This window comes from Aquarana catesbeiana, linkage group LG07 (genome assembly GCF_042186555.1).
Source record: "Aquarana catesbeiana isolate 2022-GZ linkage group LG07, ASM4218655v1, whole genome shotgun sequence".
NCBI classification, from domain to species: domain Eukaryota; kingdom Metazoa; phylum Chordata; class Amphibia; order Anura; family Ranidae; genus Aquarana; species Aquarana catesbeiana.
Genome location: NC_133330.1, coordinates 19644789 through 19667528, shown reverse-complemented (window position 1 = coordinate 19667528; position 22740 = coordinate 19644789). Strand labels below are relative to the sequence as shown.

Here is a 22740-nt window from a genome sequence, read left to right as displayed (position 1 = left end):
TTTTAGGGGTTATGCTTGAATATTGGGGCGTAAATTCAGTGTAATGGGTGATGTTTAGGGCTAAGTTATCATTAGGGGAGGAAAATGGTTCAGTGTTGAGGGGGCAATAGGTGTTAGGGATGGGTGAGAGTGGAGGGGGCTAGGGATGATAAAAGGACCCAAATATCCGACACCAAAAAATAAGAACCCATTACCATGAACAGGTGGGATGATACAGGTGACACGCTAGATAATATAGGTGACATTCAACATATTACAGTGTACAGGTGACACTCTACATGGCATACTATGTGGGTGACATTCTACTTATTACATTGCACAGGTCACACTCTACATATTATACTGTACATGTGACACTGTATATATTGCATTGTACAGGTGACACTCTACATATAACCATTTACAGGTGTCACTCTACATATTATACTGTACAGGTGACGCTCTACATGTTACATTGTACAAATTATATTCTACATATTATACTATACAGGTGACACTCTACACAATAAGCTGTACAGATGACACTTTGTATGTGACATTGTACGGGTGACTCTCTATATATTACATTGTACGGGTGTGACACTCTACATGTTACACCATACAAGTGACACTCTACATGTTACACCATACAAGTGACACTCTACATGTTACACCATACAGGTACCACTCTACATATTACACTGTACAGGTGACACTCTACATATTACACTGTACAGGTGACACTCTACATATTACACTGTACATGTGACACTCTACATGTTACACTGTACATGTGACACTCTACATATTACATTGTACAGGTGACACTCTACATATTACACCATACAGGTGACACTCTACATATTACACTGTACAGGTGACACTCTACATATTACATTGTACAGGTGACACTCTACATATTACACCATACAGGTGACACTCTACATATTACACTGTACAGGTGACACCCTACATATTACACTGTACAGGTGACACTCTACATATTACACTGTACAGGTACCACTCTACATATTAAACTGTACAGGTGACACTCTACACATTACACTGTACAGGTGACACTCTACATATTAAACTGTACAGGTGACACTCTACATATTACACTGTACAGGTGACACTCTACATATTACACTGTACAGGTGACACCCTACATATTAAACTGTACAGGTGACACTCTACATATTACACTGTACAGGTGACACTCTACATATTACACTGTACAGGTGACACTCTACATATTACACTGTACGGGTGACATGCTACATATTACACTGTACAGGTGACACTCTACATATTACACTGTACAGGTGACACTCTACATATTACACTGTACGGGTGACATGCTACATATTACACTGTACAGGTGACACTCTACATATTACACTGTACAGGTGACACTCTACATATTACACTGTACAGGTGACACTCTACATATTACACTGTACGGGTGACATGCTACATATTACACTGTACAGGTGACACTCTACATATTACACTGTACAGGTGACACTCTACATATTACACTGTACAGGTGACACTCTACATATTACACTGTACGGGTGACACTCTACATATTACACTGTACAGGTGACACTCTACATATTACACTGTACAGGTGACACTCTACATATTACACTGTACGGGTGACATGCTACATATTACACTGTACAGGTGACACTCTACATATTAAACTGTACAGGTGACACTCTACATATTACACTGTACAGGTGACACTCTACATATTACACTGTACAGGTGACACTCTACATATTACACGGTACAGGTGACATGCTACATATTACACTGTACAGGTGACACTCTACATATTAAACTGTACAGGTGACACTCTACATATTACACTGTACAGGTGACACTCTACATATTACACTGTACAGGTGACACTCTACATATTACACTGTACAGGTGACACTCTACATATTAAACTGTACAGGTGACACTCTACATATTACACGGTACAGGTGACATGCTAGATTGTGTTGATATGGAATTAGGTCAAATTTGTGGATGATTTTTTTTTTTTTTTTTTACGTGGCCTGATTGGTGATAAGTTGTATGTAGATTACCAATGTATTGTTGGAACCCTTATTTATAACATCAGCAAGAAGGTTGCAGTATTTTTGGGTATATTTTACATACAAAATATAAAGAAAACAGTAATATAATAATTATTTATATACATATAAATCAAGTTAATTTAGCAAGCTGAGAAATTAATTGTCAATGCTAAAAAAAAAATGTGAAAATGTTGCCTTGGTGAATTGAGCCTCCACCAGCATTGAGGACTGTGTGTGTGTGTATCGTTTGTCCGGGGCCTTTCCATCCCTTCCCCTCATCCTCTGTGTTCCCTTATCCAATAAAAGATTGATGGGCAGTGTAAGCTTGCCCACGTAATTCAGGCACATCTAAGCTGTCGGACGGATGTCTACTCATCAATATACATGAAGCATCTCATCTAGCTGAGTCGGATGCTGGGGGCTGCAGGCACTACTGCCTTGTGATAGGGGACAGCAGGACAGGACAATGGGTTGGGGGGGTTCGAGCTAGAATCTGTCTTCTCAATTTTCTTGCCTTTTGTTTTTTTTTTTTTTTTTTTTTCAGCAGAGAGGTGAAGATGCTTCTGGTAGCGACGGAGTTCAGCCTGATGGGATATACTAAATGGAGAAATTCGGTTTTGCAGCCTTGAAAGCAATCGAGCACCCAGTGGACTGTTGCCTGGCTGGGGAGCCTGCGCTCTTCCTAGGAAGACATCGAGGTTGGTGGATAAGAAACACACACTGGATCTCACCGTTTCATCAGACATTGTGAGCAGCAGCGTTTCTGGGGATCCTCGGTGCCGGTGAGAGACGTGGCCATGGGGGACATGAGCAATAGTGATTTCTACTCCAAGAACCAAAGAAATGAGGTCAACCATGCATCCGAATTTGGGTGCACCCTCGATGAACTGCGCTCCCTCATGGAGCTCCGAGGGACTGAGGCGGTGGTTAAAATTAAGGAATGTTATGGGGACACAGATGGCATGTGCAGGCGGCTAAAAACATCTCCTACTGAAGGTAAGAAATGCCAATGTGTTGGCCTTGTATGTAGTCACATGAAGGCCCCCATCTTTTATCAATACAAAGATGATGTCTACGTCTACGGGAGGGTATTAAGATTCCTTTACCATGGGATGTATCAGGGATCTTGTACTGGAATGTAAGAAATGTATACTGGGATGTCAGGGCTTTATACTGGTGTGTTAAGGACTATGTACTGGAATGTTAGGACTCTAGACTGGGATGTCAGGGCTCTACACTGGTCTATCAGGGACTGTGAACTGGAGCATTAGAACTCTAGCCTGGGATGTCAGGACTCTATACTGGTTTCTCAAGGACTGTGTACTGGAGACTGGCATGTCAGGTCTATCAGGGACTGTGTACTGGAGCATTAGAACCCTAGCCTGGGATGTCAGGACTCTATACTGGTTTCTCAAGGACTGTGTACTGGAATGTAAGAAATGTATACTGGGATGTCAGGGCTCTATACTGGTGTGTTAAGGACAATGCACTGGAATGTTAGGACTCTAGATTGGTACAGTACATCAGGGCTCTATACTGGTCTATCAAGGACTGTGTACTGGAGCATTAGAACCCTAGCCTGGGATGTCAGGACTCTATACTGGTTTCTCAAGGACTGTGTACTGGAATGTAAGAAATGTATACTGGGATGTCAGGGCTCTATACTGGTGTGTTAAGGACAATGCACTGGAATGTTAGGACTCTAGACAGGTACAGTACATCAGGGCGCTATACTGGTCTATCAGGGACTGTGTACTGGAATGACATACACTATATACACTATATTGTCAAAAGTATTGGGACGCCTGCCTTTACACGCACATGAACTTTAATGGCACCCCAGTCTTAGTCCGTAGGTTTCAATATTGAGTTGGCCCACCCTTTGCAGCTATAACAGCTTCAACTCTTCTGGGAAGGCTGTCCACAAGGTTTAGGAGTGTGTCTATGGGAATGTCTGACCATTCTTCCAGAAGCACATTTGTAAGGTCAGTAACTGATGTTGGACAAGAAGGCCTGGCTCGCAGTCTCCTCTCTAGTTCATCCCAAAGGTGTTCTATCAGGTTGAGGCCAGTCAAGTTCCTCAACCCCAAACTCGGTCATCCATGTCTTTATGGACCTTGCTTTGTGCACTGGTCCAAATCATTTGGTGGAGGGGGGATTATGGTGTGGGGTTGTTTTTCAGGGGTTGGGCTTGGCCCCTTAGTTCCAGTGAAGGGAACTCTTAAGGCGTCAGCATACCAAGACATTTTGGACAATTTCATGCTCCCAACTTTGTGGGAACACTTTGGGGATGACGCCTTCCACTTCCAAACATGACTGCGCACCAGTGCACAAAGCAAGGTCCATAAAGACATGGATGAGCGAGTTTGAGGTGGAGGAACTTGACTGGCCTCTACCCGATAGAACACCTTTGGAATGAATATAGCAGAGACTGTGAGCCAGGCCTTCTTGTCCAACATCATCAGGGCCTGACCTCACAAATGCACTTCTGGAACAATGGTCAAACATTCCCATAGACACACTCCTTAACCTTGTGGACAGCCTTCCCAGAAGATTTGAAGCTGTTATAGGTGCAAAGGTTGGGCCAACTCAATATTGAACCCTACGGACTAAGACTGGGATGCCATTAAAATTAATCTGCGTCTAAAGGCAGGTGTCCCAATACTTTTGACAATATAGCGTATATATACAGTATATTGAGATGTCAGGGCTCTTTACTGGTATATAATGGAGTGTGTACAGGAAAGTTAAAACTATAGACTGGGATATCAGAGCTCTATACTAGTGTACCAGGACCTAGGTACTAGAATGTTATAACCCTACACTGGGATGTCAGAGCTCTGAACTGGAGTATCAGGAACTGTGTACTGGAATGGTATAACTCTGTACTGCAATGTCAGGGCTCTATATTGGTATATCGGTCATTTTGTACTGGAATGTTATAACTATAGACTGGGATGTCGGGGCTCTATACTGGTGTATCAGGGACTGTATACTGGATTGTTATAACTCTATACTGGGATGTCAGGGCTCTACAGTGGTGTATCAGGGACTGTATACTGGATTGTTATAACTCTATACTGGGATGTCAGGGCTCTATGCTGGTGTATCAGGGACTGTATACTGGAATGTTCTAACTCTAGACTGGGATGACAGGGTCGTATACTGGTGTATCAGAGACTCTGTATGGAGATATTGGAGATTCTACATTTGCATATCATGGATTTATACTGGGGTGTCATTACTCTATACAGGGGTGCTAATCTTTCCTCAGCTTGGGGTTCTGCTATGTGGGACAGGATGTCATTCTACTGGTGAGTATTTCTTGACATCTTAAGAAGATTAAATTACGACCCAATTCCAGGAAAAACTAATATTGATGATGACATTTCTACTGGAAATCCTTCAGCTCGCCTCCTCCTGCAGCTGCTGAATCAGCAAAGTTTACAATTCAATTAATTAGCGTAAAAAAGTGAAAGCGGCTCATAACTACAGACCAGATATTTCAGGGAAAGCCAAATCATGCAATACCGGAAGAGAGTATGCAAACACCGAACCTGACAAGGAAATAATGTGAGAATGGTCGATATGTATGCAATACAATTCAAAACAAGAAGGTTATGAAGGCCCTGCTCGTTAAAGCTTCCAATCTAATAGCAAGGGGCAAGTGAAATAAAAAGTCATGCTTGTACGGGGAATGGTGGGTAGGGTGGGTAGGGTGCAGCGTGGTGCACCAGGGGCAAGAATATACTCAGGGGCCGAGGTAGATGAGAACAGTATATTGTAAGAGTTCAAACAACGTACAAACAAGTCTGGAGGGTAGGTACAACCGACCAGAGCCTCTTAAAAACAGTAGTAGAGGATTGAGATCTTGTAAAGATACCGACAGCTTCTGCAGCAAGGATCAGGAATGCGGCCTGGCCAGTCCACACCCAAACGGGAGGCTTCCTAAGAGCAGATAGCGTAGTCCCTGCACTTTCCCTACTCCTTAGGAACCTTTCGTTGTCGCTAAGCGCTGTCCCTGCCAGACGGTGAAACTGTCCCTACACTAGCGGTTTGCATAAAGCGCATCACACCCGGGAGCTGGAGTTTTATTAGACTTTACCTGACCCAAGATGGCCACCAAAGTCTCATGGGGCACCAAGCATCCAATCAGCCAGCTGTCCCCCTGTGACCACAGAAAGTCATAGAGGAACCAAGTTCCCCACAACTTCCTTTCCCTTCTGCATTGCCGCTTCGGTCGACTGCCACCTATAGTGGGGAATGCAAACTACATCTGCCTACAGGCTGGATAAGCTTCCCTGAAGAGATGAGATTTCAGCCTGGAGAAGCCTTGGAGACTGGTATGAATGGAGATGATGTGGTTGCTAGTGGACAAGGAGGTCTTGGGAGGAGTGAAGAGGACGGTTTTGGTGATATTTGAAACAAGGCTGGAGATGTAGCTCAGGGCAGAGTTGTGGATGTTTTTTTATGTTGTTGTTAGTATTTAGAATTTTTATTTCATGGATGAGTGGAAGCCGGTGGAGGGATTGTCAGAGAGGGGTGGAGGACACTGAGCAGTTGCTGAGGTCAATGAGTCTAGCAGCAGCATTCATGATAGACTGACGAGGGGATAGCCTGTGTAGAGGTAGGCTGAAGAGGAGAGAGTGGCAGTAGGCGAGAGTTAAGAAGGAAGATTCACTTAACCTGGTGGTGCCATTGGTTAAGAAGGGGCATATTTTGGAAGTGTTACGGGGGTGAAGGTGGCAAGAGTTGGAGAGTGATTGGTAGTGGGTCTGAAAGGAAAAGTCAGAGTCCAGGATTAAACCTAGCATCCTGGCATGAGTGGAGGAACTGATAGTTGTGCTATTGATCTTGATGCAAAATTCAGGGGAGAGGGCACGGGAGGGCACACAGAAGGGGGGAGGAGATGTTAGGAGCTCAATGTTTGAAAAACAGAGTTTTAGGACGTGGTGTGACATCCATGCTGATATGTCAATTAAAAAGTTAATGATGCGTGAAGAGACATAAAGGGCTTTTTTACCTTCATGCATAATAGAATACATGAAGGTTAAAAAATCTTCAGCCTTTAGAACCACTTTAAGAGGTTAGCTAAGGAGTAGAGAGAGAGGTTTGGGTGTCCTCAGAGTAGAGATTGGAGGTTATCAACTGACCTAGAGAAGATGTATAGATAGAAAACAGAAGAGGCCCCAGGGCAGAGCCTTAGGGGACACCTACAAAGGGAGTAAGAGGAGAGGAGGAGGTAGAGCTGTAGGTGAGGCTGAAGGAGTGCTTAGATATGTATGAGGAGAACAAAAAAAGAGCAGAATCTTGTAGGCCAAGAGGATAGTTATTTGAGGAAGAGCAGGTGGTCAACTATATCAAAGGTAGCAGAAAGGTCTACTAGTATGAATATGGAGAAGTAGCCATTGGTTTTGGAAGGTACAGTGCCTGGAAAAAGTATTCACACCCCTTGACATTTTCCACATTTTGTCATGTTTCAATCAAAAACGTAAATGTATTTTTTTGGGATTTTATGTGATAGACCAACACAACGTGGCACATAATTGTGCAGTGGAAGGAAAATGACAAATGGTTTTCAAAAGTTTTTGCAAATAAATATGTAAAAAGTGTGGCATGCATTTGTATTCAGCCCCCTTTTATTCTGATACCCCTAACGAAAATCTAGTGGAACCAATTGCCTTCAGAAGTCAACTAATTGGTAAATAGAGTCCACCTGTGTGTAATTTAATCTCAGTATAAATACAGCTGTTCTGTGAAGCCCTCAGAAATTTGTTAGAGAACCTTAGTGAACAAACAGCATTATGAAGGCCAAGGAACACACCAGACAAGTCAGGGACAAAGTTATGGAGAAGTTTAAAGCAGGGTTAGGTTATAAAGACGTATTCCAAGCTTTGAACATCTCACGAAGCACTGTTAAATCCATTATCCGAAAATGGAAAGAGTATGGCACAACTGCAAGCCTACCAAAACATGGCTGTCCACCAAAAATGACATGCCAGGCAAGGAGAGCATTAATCAGAAGAGCAGCCAAGAGGCCCATGGTAACTTTGGAGGAGCTTTAGAGATCCACAGCTCAGGTGGGAGAATCTGCCCACAGGATAACTTTTCGTCATGCACTCCACAAATCTGGCCTTTATGGAAGAGTGGCAAAAAGAAAGCTATTGTTGAAAGAAAGACGTCCCATTTGCAGTTTGCGAGAAGCCATGTGGGTAAGAACCTTCTTCCAAACATTTGGAAGAAGGTGCTCTGGTTAGACAAGGCCAAGATTGAATTTTTTGGCCTAAAAGGAAAACACTATGTGTGGCGGAAAACTGACACTGCACATCACCCTGAACACACCATCCCCACTGTGAAACATGGCCGTGGCAGCATAATGTTGTGGGGATGCTTTTCTTCACAGGGACAGGGAAGCTGGTCAGAGTTGATGGGAAGATGGATGGAGCCAAATACAGGGCAATCTAATGCCGCGTACACACGGTCGGACTTTTCGTCTACAAAAGTCCGACAGCCTGTCCGACAGACTTCCGGCGGACTTTCGGCGGACTTGCAGCAGACTTTCTAACGAACGGACTTGCCTACACACGACCACACAAAAGTCCGACGGATTCGTACGTGATGACGTACACCGGACTAAAATAAGGAAGTTCATAGCCAGTAGCCAATAGCTGCCCTAGCATGGGTTTTTGTCCGTCGGACTAGCACACAGACGAGCGGATTTCGGGGTCCGTCGTAGTTACGACGTAAAGATTTGAAGCATGTTTCAAATCTAAAGTCCGTCGGATTTGAGGCTGAAAAAGTCTGCTGAAAGTCCGGAGAAGCCCACACACGATCGGATTACCAGCCAGCTTTAGTCCGTCGGCGTCCGTTGGACTTTTGTAGACGAAAAGTCCGACCGTGTGTACGCGGCATTAGAATAAAACCTGTTAGAGACTGCAAAAGACTTGAGACTGAGACGGAGGTTCACCATCCAGCAGGACAAAGACCCTAAACATACAGCCAGAGCTACAATGAAATGGTTTAGCAAAAAGCATATTCATGTGTTAGAATGGCCCAGTCAAAGACCAGACCTAATCCAATTGAGAATCTGTGTCAAGACTTGAAAATTGTTGTTCACAGACGCTCTCCATCCAATCTGACAGAGTTTGAGCTATTTTGCAAAGAAGAATGGGCAAAAATGTCTCTCTGTAGATGTGCAAAGCTGGTAGAGACATCCCCAAAAAGACTTGCAGCTGTAATTGCAGCGAAAGGTGATCGGATCCTACAAAGTATTGACACAGGGGGGGGCGCCATACAAATGTACCCCACACGTTTCACATATTTATTTGAAAAAAAATTGAAAACCATTTATCATTTTCCTTCCACTTCACAATCATGTGTCAGTTTGTGTTGATCTATCACATAAAATCCCAATAAAATACATTAATAATTTTTGGTTGTAACATGACAAAATGTGGAAAATCTCAAGGGGTATGAATACTTTTTCAAGGCACTCTAGTTTTATGGAGTGGTTCTTTCGATAGTCAGACTGAAAACCTCTAGAAGGTTATGATCAGTGAGGCAGCAGCTCATACGGTTTTAGACCTGTTGTTCTAAATGTTTGGAGGTAAATGGGAGCAAGGAGATGGGTCTTAGATTGTTCAGACTGGTGTGGCCCAGTGAGGGCTTTTAGGTAGGAAGGTGACCAGTGCATGTTTTAGAGGGAAGGAGTAGATGCCAATAAAGATAGTTAAGTAGTTGTGAGGGAACTGGGTCCAGCAGGCAGTGGCTGAGGTGGGCTTCCAAGTAAAATTGAGCAACCACCTCTAATAGGCAAGGTCAAAAGAGGAAAGTATTGAATAAGGCCGTAGACATACTATGCTGAATGGGGAGATAACTGGACAGTGGAGATCCCATCACAAATTGCATCTGGAGTTCATGAGGACTGGATGAGAGGGCGTTAATAAGAATGATCTGTTTGGCAGCAAAAAGGCAGATTTACATAGGGCAAAGACTTAAAGGGATTTAGACTTACACCATACTCAAGAGCGCAGGTTTTCGGAGACCTGTTGTCTCTTTGCCAGGGATGCAGCAGTGGGGGCCTAATTCTGTGTGTGGCATCTGGCGAGAGTGCGTCCAGGGTGGAGAAAAGTTGAAGTGGCGAAGATTTCTATGGGTAATCATCTGCTGCTTGGAGTGATAGGGGTTGAAGACAGAACATGAAACGGATAAGGTTGTAATGAGAGAGAGACAGATAGGAAAGGGGGTGTTGGAGAGAGGAAAGGGGGTGTTGGAGAGGTTGCAAGCAGCGTACAGATGGGGAAACACAAAGTTATGGGTATGATCAAAAAATGGTCAAAAAATGAGGTTAGTTTGAGAAGTTGAGAGGTAGCCAGAATGTTAGCTTTGAATGTGAATCAAAAAATAAAATAAAAAAAATACCCCCGTGCTACCTCATTAACTCCTACATCAAAGTAAATGATATAAAATAAATTGAATAAATATTTCTCTAAGGAGCAGCTCAAACATAGAAATGAAAATTCTAGGAAGTTAGCTTTAACAAGGATGGTAAATCCAACAAGAATGATAGTGGGTATTTCAGAGAAGAGAAAGTAGGGTAGCCAAGCAGAGAAGCCATCAAGGAAGCCAGGAAGGCCGATAAATCGAAGTAATCCTTACATAAACTGGAGAAAAGAATATAAATACAGTGAGTTTCAATAGAGGAGAGTGACAGAGAGGAAGGTGCAGGAAGAACCTGAAAAATGCTTCCAACTCCATCTCGCTTTGGTTCACAGGACCTGAATGAGTAAAGCCGCGTACACACGGGCGGACTTTTCGTCCAGACTGGTCAGACGAACTTTCAACAGACTTTTGACCGACTTGCCTACACACGATCACACCAAAGTCAGACGGATTCGTACGTGATGACGTACACCGGGCTAAAATAAGGAAGTTGATAGCCAGTAGCCAATAGCTGCCCTAGCGTTGGTTTTTGTCCGTCGGACTAGCATACAGACGAGCGGATTTCTGGGTCCGGCGGAGTTACGACGTAAAGATCTGAAGCATGTTCCAAATCTAAAGTCCGTCAGATTTTCGACTGGAAAAGTCAGCTGAAGGTCCGATGAAGCCCACACACGTCCGGTCGAAAAGTCCGACTGTGTGTACGCTGCATAAGCCTAGTGGAGGCCACTGTGGGAGAAGCAGAGTGAGATTCCTGAAGCCAGGTTTCAGCAATGGCAAGTAGGTCAGTGATAAAAAAAAGTTCATGGACAGAGGTGAGTCTGTTACAGACTGAGCGGGCATTGCAGAGGGCACATGAGAAGCTCTTGGAAGCAAGTAAATAGGAATTAGAGTTTATGGATTGCAGCAGCTGCCCGAAGAAGAAGGGTGCTGGGTGTGGTGGTGAAAGATAAAGGGGGGCCGGTGTTCTGCCGAATAAGTTCCGCTCGGCGGATAAGTTCCTCACTGTACTGCGCATGCGCAGTACGATCCGGCGGAAATAGCCGAAGCGGAACAGCTGAAAATCAGCTGTACACGGCGCCTGTAAGAGGGCCCCTCGCGGGCTTGCTTCGCTCGCCACGCTTCGGGCACGGCCTCGCTGCGCTCGGCTCTTTTAGATTCCCCCTCTAGGTCCACTTGGATGGTGGGGAAGGAATCTGGACCCAGAGCGCAGGCGCCGTGTACAGCTGATTGAAGCGTTTGAGCTTTGGCTATCTCCGGCGGCTGACAGTAGTTGGTACTGCGCAGGCGCTGCGCCTGCGCAGTACAGGGGAGGAACTTATCCGCCGAGGGAACTTTCTCGGCAAGACACCGGGAACAGATGAAATACCCCCAGAAGTCAGGAGAAGCAAGAGGGTGGGGGAGATAAGACATTAAGGTGAGATAAGAAGCAAGATATGAGTGCACATGCCCCAGTAGAATGAGCAGGGAGAGGTGAGTGCAGTAACAAGGATGATATACACTGACTGGCCACTTTATAAGGTACACCTTGCTAGTACCGGGTTGTACCCCCTTTTGCCTTCAGAACTGCCTTCATTCTTCATGGCATAGATTCAAACATTCCTCCAGAGATTTTGGTCCATATTGACATGATAGCATCAGGCAGTGGCTGCACATCCATGCTGCGAATCTCTCGTTCCGCCACATCCCAAAGGGTTCTCTATTGGATGAGATGTGGTGAGTGTGGAGGCCATTGGAGGACAGGGACCTCATTGTCCAGTGGTGAGATGATTGGAGCTTTGTGACATGGTGCATTATCCTGCTGGAAGGAGCCGTCAGAAGATGAGTACACTGTAGTCATAAAGGGATGGACATTTTCAGCAACAATACTCGGGGGGCCGTGCTGTTAAAATGATGCTCAATTGGTACTAAGGGGCCCAAAGTGTGCCAAGAAAATATCCCCCACACCATTACACCCCCACCACCAGCCTGAACCGGTGATACAAGGCAGGATGGATCCATGCGCCAAATTCTGACCCCACCATCTGAATGTCGCAGCTGAAATTGAGACTCATCAGACCAGGCAACGTTTTTCCAATCTTCTATTGTCCAATTTTGGTGAGCCTGTGCCAATTGTAGCCTCAGTTTATTTATATATGTATATATATATATATATATATATATATATATATATATATATATATAGCTGTGAGTTGTGGGGTGGAAATGATTTGAGTTTAAGGAAGAAGAACACTATTATGAGATGGAAAAATAAAGAGACAGCAGGTTACAGTGGTGATGAGAGTAGGACGTAGACTGTTAAAAAAAAGAGCTGGATGGTGAAATACAGGTCCACCTGCTGTCAGGCGTGCTGTTGTCTGTAGTTATTCTCCTATTTCTGCCCTAGTCAAAGTTTCCGAGTCGAAGTGCCAGGACATGTATGTTAAAAACTGACCCCCCTGAAAAGAAATTGTCATTGCAAGTATACCAGTTCCCCCCAGGTAAGAGTTCCATTCTCTCAAAGGCTGCTGAAATGAACCATGGGGTCTAAGGAAAATGGGGCGGGGGTGTATGACAATATTTTAATTAGGAACTGATAAAGACAGATGGAAGAAAGAGACTTGAGACAGGCCAGGCCATATAGATAGCATCGGCTTTCTGATCAAACAGGAAGGTGAGTCTATTACAATAATGACTCAGTGTGCCATTGGCAGAGGAAAGCAAGATGAGTGCAGAGATGTCAGATATGAAAACACGGCAGTAATGGTTGGCCGGGTATCTTTAAAGGAGCAGAGAAGAAAAGAGGTGATCAGACACGAGCGTGTGATCTGCTGCTTATGTTAAAAATTGACATTTCGGATAAAAATTGGCATTGTAGGAAATGAATGACATGCCCATGACTATGGTAAGACAGATGCAAACTCCACCTTACCACTACACCTCCCTTTACTTGTTGTACCCCCCATGAACAATAAACAACTGGAACACCAATTTTAACAGCTATACCCAAAATGCGATTGAGGATTTCACTGGCTACACCCAAAATGTGATCACCGACTTCACTGGAATGTGATCACTGAAACCACCGGCTACACCCAGAATGTGATCACCATTTTTACCAGCTTCATCCAGAATGTGATCACTGATTTTATTGGCCACACCCAAAATGTGATCACCGATTTCACTGGAATGTGATCACTGAAACCACCGGCTACACCCAGAATGTGATCACCATTTTCACCAGCTTCATCCAGAATGTGATCACTGATTTTATTGGCCACACCCAAAATGTGATCACCGATTTCACTGACTAGACCCAGAATGTGATCACCAATATCACTGGCTACACCCAAAATGTCATCATTGATTTCACCAGGTACACCCAGAATTTGATCACCGATTTTACCGCCTACACTCACAATGTGATCACTGATTTTACTGGCCACACCCAAAATGTGATCACCAGTTTCACTGGCCACACCCAAAATGTGATCACCGATTTCATTGGCTACACTTAAAATGCAATCACCGATTTTACGGGCCACACTCAAAATGTGATCACAGATTTCACTGGCAACAGCCAAAATGCAAAATGTGATCACTGATTTTACTGACCACACCCAAAATGTGATCACTAATTGTACTGGCCACACCCAAAATGTGATCACCGGTTTCACTGGCCACACCCAAAATGTGATCACTGGTTTTACTGGCCACACCCAAAATGTGATCACCGGTTTTACTGGCCACACCCAAAATGTGATCACCGATTTCATTGGCTACACTCAAAATGCGATCACCGATTTTACTGGCCACACCAAAAATGTGATCACCGATTTCATTGGCTACACTCAAAATGTGATCGCAGATTTCACTGGCTACACCCAAAATGCAAAATGTGATCACTGATTTTACTGGCCACACCCAAAATGTGATCACCGATTTTACTGGCCACACCCAAAATGTGATCACCGATTTCATTGGCTACAATAAAAATGTGATCACCGATTTTACTGGCCACACCCAAAATGTGATCACCGATTTCATTGGCTACACTCAAAATGTGATCACCGATTTCATTGGCTACACTCAAAATGTGATCCCAGATTTCACTGGCTACACCCAAAATGCAAAATGTGATCACTGATTTTACTGGCCACACCCAAAATGTGATCACCGATTTCATTGGCTACAATAAAAATCACCGATTTTACTGGCCACACCCAAAATGTGATCACCGATTTCATTGGCTACACTCAAAATGTGATCACCGATTTCATTGGCTACACTCAAAATGTGATCCCAGATTTCACTGGCTACACCCAAAATGCAAAATGTGATCACTGATTTTACTGGCCACACCCAAAATGTGATCACCGATTTTACTGGCCACACCCAAAATGTGATCAGCGATTTCATTGGCTACACTCAAAATGTGATTACCGATTTTACTGACCACACTCAAAATATGATCACCGATTTCATTGGCTGCACCCAGAATGTGATCACCATTTTCACTGGTTTCATGCAGAATGTGATCACTAATGTTACCGTTTACATTCTCTCAGTGGCCACAGATAGGAAATCACTGCCAGATTTTTACTTGAAATTGTTGTATGTGCCGATACTCTTCTCTGGCCTGTGGCTCGTCCAGTGCCTGTGCCGCTCGGACTGACTGATGTATATTTAATCTCATTTGTGAGGTACAGTCAGTGCTTCCTGCAGAGCTTACAATCAGTGTGAAAGTATCTGCTGAAAGACATGAAGATTCATTGAGTCTATTGTGGAGTATTCTGCTACACAGATTACTTTCCATGGAACCGGAGCCAGCGACGTGCTACCAATAGAGTGTAGATTGAAGGGGGGAGACAGTCTGCAGCCTCATGTAACGGAGATCTGACACTCTTTACAACACAACTGCAACATGTATATTTTTTTCTGCCTGTGAAAGTTTTCCCCTTTGCATGTATATTTCTTTGCCTATAATGTGTACATGTCCCAGGATATCACCCCCCCCCACACACACATCCAGGGCCGTGGATAAGGGGGTACCACCGGTCCTCCTGTACAGGACCCGGGCCAGCAGGGGTGCCCAGGTAGCAGGGTGAATCAGATTTGAGCAGGGAGGGTAATCCGCACCTTGGGGAGGCAATTACTGCAACGGATCCCCTGTATGGTTCTCTTTGCAGCAGCTGAAAGCTGACTTCTTCTCCTCTTCCTCCTGCCAGCTTTCATCCACTGCAGGGAGAAACATACAGGGGATCAGTTCCTGTAAATGCCCCCTCCCTCCGCACTGATCACCCTCCCTGTGCACCATACATTTTCCCTCAGCAGGCCAGGCTCCCCTACCCCCCCGCAGTGCTGCCGGCTTCCCTCCTCTCCTTCCCGCCGGAAGCTGCAAGCACACAATAAGATCCTTCAGGATGGAGAGTAAGGGAAGGGTCTGGTAAATGTCATAATTACCAATCCCTTCCTTTCCTGAATGAACACAATGAGTGATCGGTACCGATCACTCCCTGTATTCATTTATAACTGAAGCATAGTAAACTGTGTTTATTGAGGGGAGGGGCCCTTTCTGGTTCGGTGTATGTCCCCCACCCCCTTGTTTCTAACAGCAGCCCTGCCTATGCCTCTTCCAGCACCATAGTGGAATCTCCGTCCAGCACGCATCCATTGCATTTCTTCATAGCACTGTCCTACTTAAACGCATGTTCTGGAGACAGTTGGAAAGGAATGGACAGGCCAGGCAGACAGGAACTATTAGTCACAAAGTAACATAAATTGTTGCCCTGTAGAACAGACGTGTATCCTGTTGCATATCGCGCTGCAGAGTGGTGACGCAGTGGCTTTACCCACATTCATGTGCCAGAGGGATTTGGTTCTTCTCTTGTCTGTGCACTTAGAGCCATGACTGATTAACCTCCAACGAAGAAAATGAAAAGCTCTCTGCCAGCATTTGTGACCTTCTTCGTGGCAGAGCGCACTTCCCTCTGTTATGGCAGGCAAGGTCTTCAAAGCCAACAGGCTGCAGGCACTGCTCATCTAATCAGACCTTTGCTGTGGCATTTCTGGGTATTTTTATGTAAAAAAAAAAAGATATTGATAAAATAGACGAGAGAAAAAGACTTTCTTCTCTTCCAAAAAAGCATGAAAGTCACAGTGGGATCTGGTGAGGAGATGGCACATTACTAATGTCTTATCTCCATATTGGCATCTCTTCTGGAGACAGTCTATACCAGCCATTCTCAACCAGGGTTCAGTTGAACCCTAGGGTTCCTTCAGAGATGGCTAGGGGTTCCTTGAGCTATGACTGATTTACCTCCTGTTTCATGGAGCCTACATAGTTCTGAGCCAGCGCCACTTGGAGGAGCCGATGGTATGACACCAATGATCTTTATAGCTCTCTGTAAGGGGGCCATTCTTACCACCACTGTAAAAAAGGGCATTCTTCTCACTGAACACAAAAGTAAGGGGCATTGTTCCCACTGACCCTCAATGAATGAGTTTTATCAGGGGTTCCCTGAGACCTGAAAATTATTTTAAGGGTTCCCTTGGGGTAAAAAGGTTGAGAAAGGCTGGTCTATACCTTTATTATGACTCCTCTGCTGCTCCTTTTCCCTTCCGAGGATTGGCTGGAAAACTCATCTGTAGAGGGGGGTGTTTCCTGGGTTCTGCTGCTCCTCCACCCTCCATGGACTGGCTGGAAAAAAATCACATATAGAGGATTGGGCCTTTCCTGGTTGTTTCTGCTTCTGCGGCCTCCAGGGATTGGCTGGAGAACTAACCTGTAGCGGGGTGGGGGGAGAAGGGCATTTCCCTGCTGCTGCTCTGCCACCCTCCAAGGATTGGCTGGAAAACTCACCTGTACAGTGGGGGGGCATTTCCTGGGGGCTGCTGCTCCACCGCCCTACAGGGAATGGCTGGAAAATCCACCTGTAGGAGGAGGACCTTTCCTGGGTGCTGCTGCCCTTCCACCTTTCAGGGATTGGCTGGAAAACTCACCTGTAGGAGGGCAACCTTTCCCAGGTGCTGCTGCTCTTCCACCTTTTAGGGACTGGTTGAAAAACTCATCTGTAGAGGGGGGCATTTACCCTTCAGGGGCTGGCTGGAAAATGTACCTGTGAGTTGAGCATTTCCTGGGTGATGCTGCTCCTCCACCCTCCAGAGATTGGCTGGGAAAACTCACCTGTAGAGGAGGGTATTTCCCAGGTGCTGCTACTCTGCTGCCCTCCAAGGATTGGCTGGAAAACTCACCTGTAGAGTAGAGGGCATTTCCAGGGAATTGCTGCTTTTCCACCCTCCATGGATTGGGTGGAAAACTCACCTGTAGATCCTGGTGCTGCTGATCCTCCATCCTCCAGGGTGTGACTGCAAAACTCAACTGTAGAAGGAGGTATGTCCTGGGTGCTGCTGCTTCTCCACCCTCCAGGGATTAGACGAAAAAATCACCTGTGGAGGGGGGCATTTCCTGGGGGCTGCTGCTAATCCGCTCTTCAGGGATTGTCTTTAAAACTCACCTGTAAAGGGGGGTATTTCCTTAACAGAAACTGGGTGGAAAACATAGCAGTAGAGTTGGCAGAGGGTATTTCCTGGGTGATACTGCTCCTCCACCCTCCAGAGATTGGCTGGAAAGCTCATCTGTAAAGGGGGGTATTTCTTGGGTGCTGCTGCTCTTCCACCCTACAGGGATTGGCTGGAAAATCCACCAATTTGGGGGGGGGGGGGGGGTCTTTCCTGGGTGCTGCTGCTCCTCTGCCCTCCAGGCATTAGATCAGGGGTAGGCAACCTCGGCACTCCAACTGTGGTGAAACTACAAATCCCATAATGCCTCTGCCTCTAGGAGTCATGCCTGTGATTGTCAGGGTCTTGCAGTTTCTCATAGGACTTGTAGCTTCAGCACAGCTGGAGGGCCAAGGTTGCCTACCCTTGCATTAGATGAAAAACTCACCTGTAGAGGGGGGCATTTCCTGGGGGCTGCTGCTCCTCCACCCTCCACCCTACAAGGATTGCCTAGACAATCCACCTGTAGGAGGAGAATCTTTCCTGGGTGCTGATGCTCCTCCACCCTTCAGGGATTGTCTTTAAAATTCATCTGTAGAGAGGGGTATTTCTCTTCCAGGGACTGTCTGGAGAACATACCAGTAGAGTTGGCATAGGGCATTTCCTGGGCGATACTGCTCCTCCACCTTCCAGAGATTGGCTGGAAAGCTCACCTGTAGAGGGGGGTATTTCTTGGGTGCTGCTGCTCCTCCACCCCACAGGTATTGGCTGGAAAATCCACCTATGGGGGGAGGGGGGCTTTCCTGGGAGCTGCTGCTCCTCTGCCCTCCAGGCATTAGATAAAAAAACTCACCTGTAGAGGGAGACATTTCCTGGGGGCTGTTGCTCCTCCACCCTCCACCCTACAAGGATTGGCTGGACAATCCACCTGTATGAGGGAAACCTTTCCAGGGTGCTGCTGCTCCTCCACCCTTCAGGGATTGTCTTTAAAGCTCACCTGTAGAGGGGGGGTATTTCCCTTCCAGGGACTGGCTGGAAAACATACCTGTAGAGTTGGCATAGGGCATTTCCTGGGTGATGCTGCTCCTCCACCCCCTAGATCAGGGGGTCTCAAACTGGCGGCCCTCCAGCTGTTGCGAAACTACAAGTCCCATCATGCCTCTGCCTGTGGGAGTCATGCTTGTAACTGTCAGTCTTGCAATTTGTCATGGGATTTGTAGTTTCGCAACAGCTGGAGGGCCACCAGTTTGAGACCCCTGCCATAGAGACTAGCTGGAAAGCTCACCTGTAGAGGGGGGATATTTCCCTTCCAAGGACTGGCTGGAAAACATACCAGTAGAGTTGGCATAGGTCATTTCCTGGGTGATGCTGCTCCTCCACCCCCTAGAGACTAGCTGGAAAGCTCACCTGTAGAGGGGGTATTTCTCAGATGCTGCTGCTCCTCCACCCTACAAGGAATGGAGAATGGCTGGAAAACTTATACGTAAAGGGGGCATTTCCCAGGTGCTGCTGCTTCTCCACCCTTCGGGAACTGGCTACAAGACTCACCTGTAGAAGGAGGTATTTTCTGGGTGTTGCTGCTCCTCTACCCTCAAGGGATTGGCTGTAAAACTCACTGGTTGGGGGGGGGGTAATTACCTGAGTGCTGATCCTCCACCCTTCAGAGACTGGCTGTAAAACTCACCTGTAGAAGGGCAAGGGGGAGGGGATTTTCTGGGTGCTCCTGATCTTCCACCCTCTTGGGGATTAGCTGAAAACTCCCCTGTAGAGGGGGGGGGCATTTTCTGGGCACCACTACCATTTTTTTATGTGCAGTACAGATGTGGGGATCCATTGCATTTCAGGTGTGGTTCACTTTTCTCAAGCCTGTTCCTAATGAACTGTAATAAGACATGTATACCAAAATAGTTTGTACATTCCCACACCTCCCAACATTTTGAGATGGGAATGAGGGACACCTACTAGCAAACGTATGTAGGCATAGGACACGCCCCCTGCCACACCCCCTTAAAGGAGACTTAACTGAAAAAAAGGTTAATTAAATCCACAAGGGTTTTTTCTTACCACTAGTATTCCTTTATATTGGCTTTTAAGATTTACAAATGCAGCAATTTAGAATTTGGATGAAAGGTTTAGCGCTGGGAAACACTTTTTTGAAAGATAAAACATGCATTTTAGGGAAATTGCTCCAAATCAGGGACAGTCCCTCGAAATCAGGGACAGCTGGGAGCTATGCATTCCTTTACACAAGTACTAATTATCACTTCTGTGCTGCTTGAAGGTAATTAACCAATATTCACTGCATACATTTTTTCTTTTGCTTTAGCAGGGTACATATAGGAATCTTGCCGATATCTTAGATGTGTTTCATAGAGACGATCTGTAAGCGCTAATTAGTGGGAAATGTGTAAAAGACGTGTGCAGCATTCCTGTATGTACCATGCTGAGGCACAAGAAAAGATGGATGCAGCAAATGCTGCTGTCCATTTGTTGGTAATTCCAGTTGATGCCATTATCCATTTTTTTTGGTAATTTAGGTTAATGTTGTTATCCATATTTCGGTAATTTCGGTTAATGCTGTAATTCAGGTTGATGCTATTATTAATTTGTTGGTAATTCCATTTGGTGTAGTTATCTATCTATTCAAGCTATACGCTGTACACTTAGCCTAGGTTCACACTAGTGCAGCTACGGCATGATCCCATTTTCAGTGTGATTTTGTAGACGCAACATTGCACATTTTTGCCGCGGTTTTCATGCAGCTGCGTTTCTTATTGGGGGAAGGACTCATTCCCTTAAATAATGTCCCTTTAAATTGCAATCACAAAGTGAAACAAACCCCCAAAAAATAAACATGAATAATAAGAGCAAAACATAAATACATATGTGCCAAAAAGTCCAAAAATGAAGTCAAAAGTCCACCAGTGACTCAAGGTGCTTTAACCACTTCAATACCGGGCACTTTTACCCCCCTCCTGCCCAGGCCAATTTTCGGCTGTGGCACTTTAAATGACAATTGCGCGGTCATGCAACACTTATGTGGCAGATAGAGCTTTCTTTTGGTGGTATTTAATCACCATTGGGTTTTCTATTTGTTGCTAAACAAATTAAAAAAGACCAAACATTTTGAAAAAACGTTTTTCTTTGTTTCTGTTATACAATTTTGCAAATACGCTGTAAGTAATTTTTCTTCTTCACTGATGTGCGCTGATGAGGCTGCACTGATGGACACAGATGGGGCTGTATTGATGGGCACTGATGGGGCTGTATTGATGGGCACTGATGGGGCTGCATTTATGGGCACTGATGGGGCTGTATTGATGGGCACTGATGGGGCTGCATTTATGGGCACCGATGGGGCTGTATTGATGGGCACTGATGGGGCTGCATTTATGGGCACCGATGGGGCTGCATTGATGGGCGCTGATGAGGCTGCACTGATGGATACCAATGGGGCTGTATTGATGGGCACCGATGGGGCTGCATTGATGGGCACTGTTGGGGCTGCATTGATGGGCACTGATGGGGCTGCATTGATGTGCACTGATGGGGCTGCATTAATGGGCACTGATGAGGCAGCATTGATGGGCGCTGATGAGGCTGCACTGATGGATACCGAAGGGGCTGTATTGATGGGCACTGATGGGGCTGCATTGATGGGCACCGATGGGGCTGCATTGATGGGCACCGATGGGGCTGCATTGATGGGCACCGATGGGGCTGCATTGATGGGCACCGATGGGGCTGCATTGATGGGCACCGATGGGGCTGCATTGATGGGCACTGATGGGGCTGCATTGATGGGCACTGATGAGGTTGCATTGATGGGCACTGATGAGGCTGCATTGATGGGCACTGATAGGCAGCACTGTTTTTGCTGCACTGATGGACACTGATATGTTGCACTGATGGGCACTGATATGTTGCACTGATGGGCACTGATATGCTGCACTGATGGACACTAATATGTTGCACTCATGGGCACTGATATGTTGCACTGATAAGGCTCCACTGATGGGCACTGATAGGCAGCACTGTTTTTGCTGCACTGATGGGCACTGATATGTTGCACTGATGGGACTGCACTGATTATCAGTATAAATATCTCCTGTAATTGGAAAGCTGGTTATTGGCTTCCTTTCCTCAGACACTGGACAGCGCTGAGGAAAGGAAATGCCGATAACCCGCATTTGTTTACATGTGATTAGCAGTGATTGGACACAGCTGATCACATGCTAAAGAGCCGCATCATCAGCTCTTTACCCTGATCAATGATGCGATGTGTCCCGAGGGACACAGCTCACCACCGATCGCCGCTCTGTACGCCCCCCGGGGGTGCACATGAAGGATGTCATTTGATGTCCAGTTAGGATGGTAAAGCCACCGCCCGGCCATCATTCTGCTATAAGCTAGGTGGGAAGGTGTTAAGTGACATTCAAATGAATATAAGTGCTGTTCAGGCACTGCTCCTCAATATCTCCTCAGTCTCTCTCCAGAGACAAGGTCACAGAGCGCTTTAAATAATACTGAGGGGCCGGGCAATCAGCTCCAGTATGGTAACAACAGAGGATAATGGCCTAATGAAACAAAGGAGAAGTCTCATAGTGCAGTACAACTTAAAACATGAATTTATTTAAATGCATTGCACACACATATTCAGTAGGAACAAAGAAAGTTTAAAGAGTATGCACAGCGCCGTGTGATGACGTCACAGAGCAGCTCCACCCTGTATTCTGTCCTGTATCCAGAA

The 22740-nt window shown here is 45.6% G+C and overlaps 1 protein-coding gene across 13 annotated transcripts in view; it reads left to right on the top strand.

The window, feature by feature from the left end:
• ATP2B2 (ATPase plasma membrane Ca2+ transporting 2) overlaps positions 1-22740 on the top strand; it is a 292280-nt gene that overhangs the window by 127197 nt on the left and 142343 nt on the right. For 9 of the 13 annotated variants that reach the window (XM_073591717.1, XM_073591711.1, XM_073591722.1 and 6 more), the window contains exon 2: positions 2617-3068. In XM_073591717.1, the coding sequence (XP_073447818.1) occupies positions 2870-3068 (199 nt within the window). In that variant the 5' untranslated portion in view covers positions 2617-2869. The remainder of the gene's footprint in view (positions 1-2616; positions 3069-22740) is intronic. The other 4 variants (XM_073591712.1, XM_073591721.1, XM_073591715.1 and 1 more) reach the window with 1 other exon arrangement.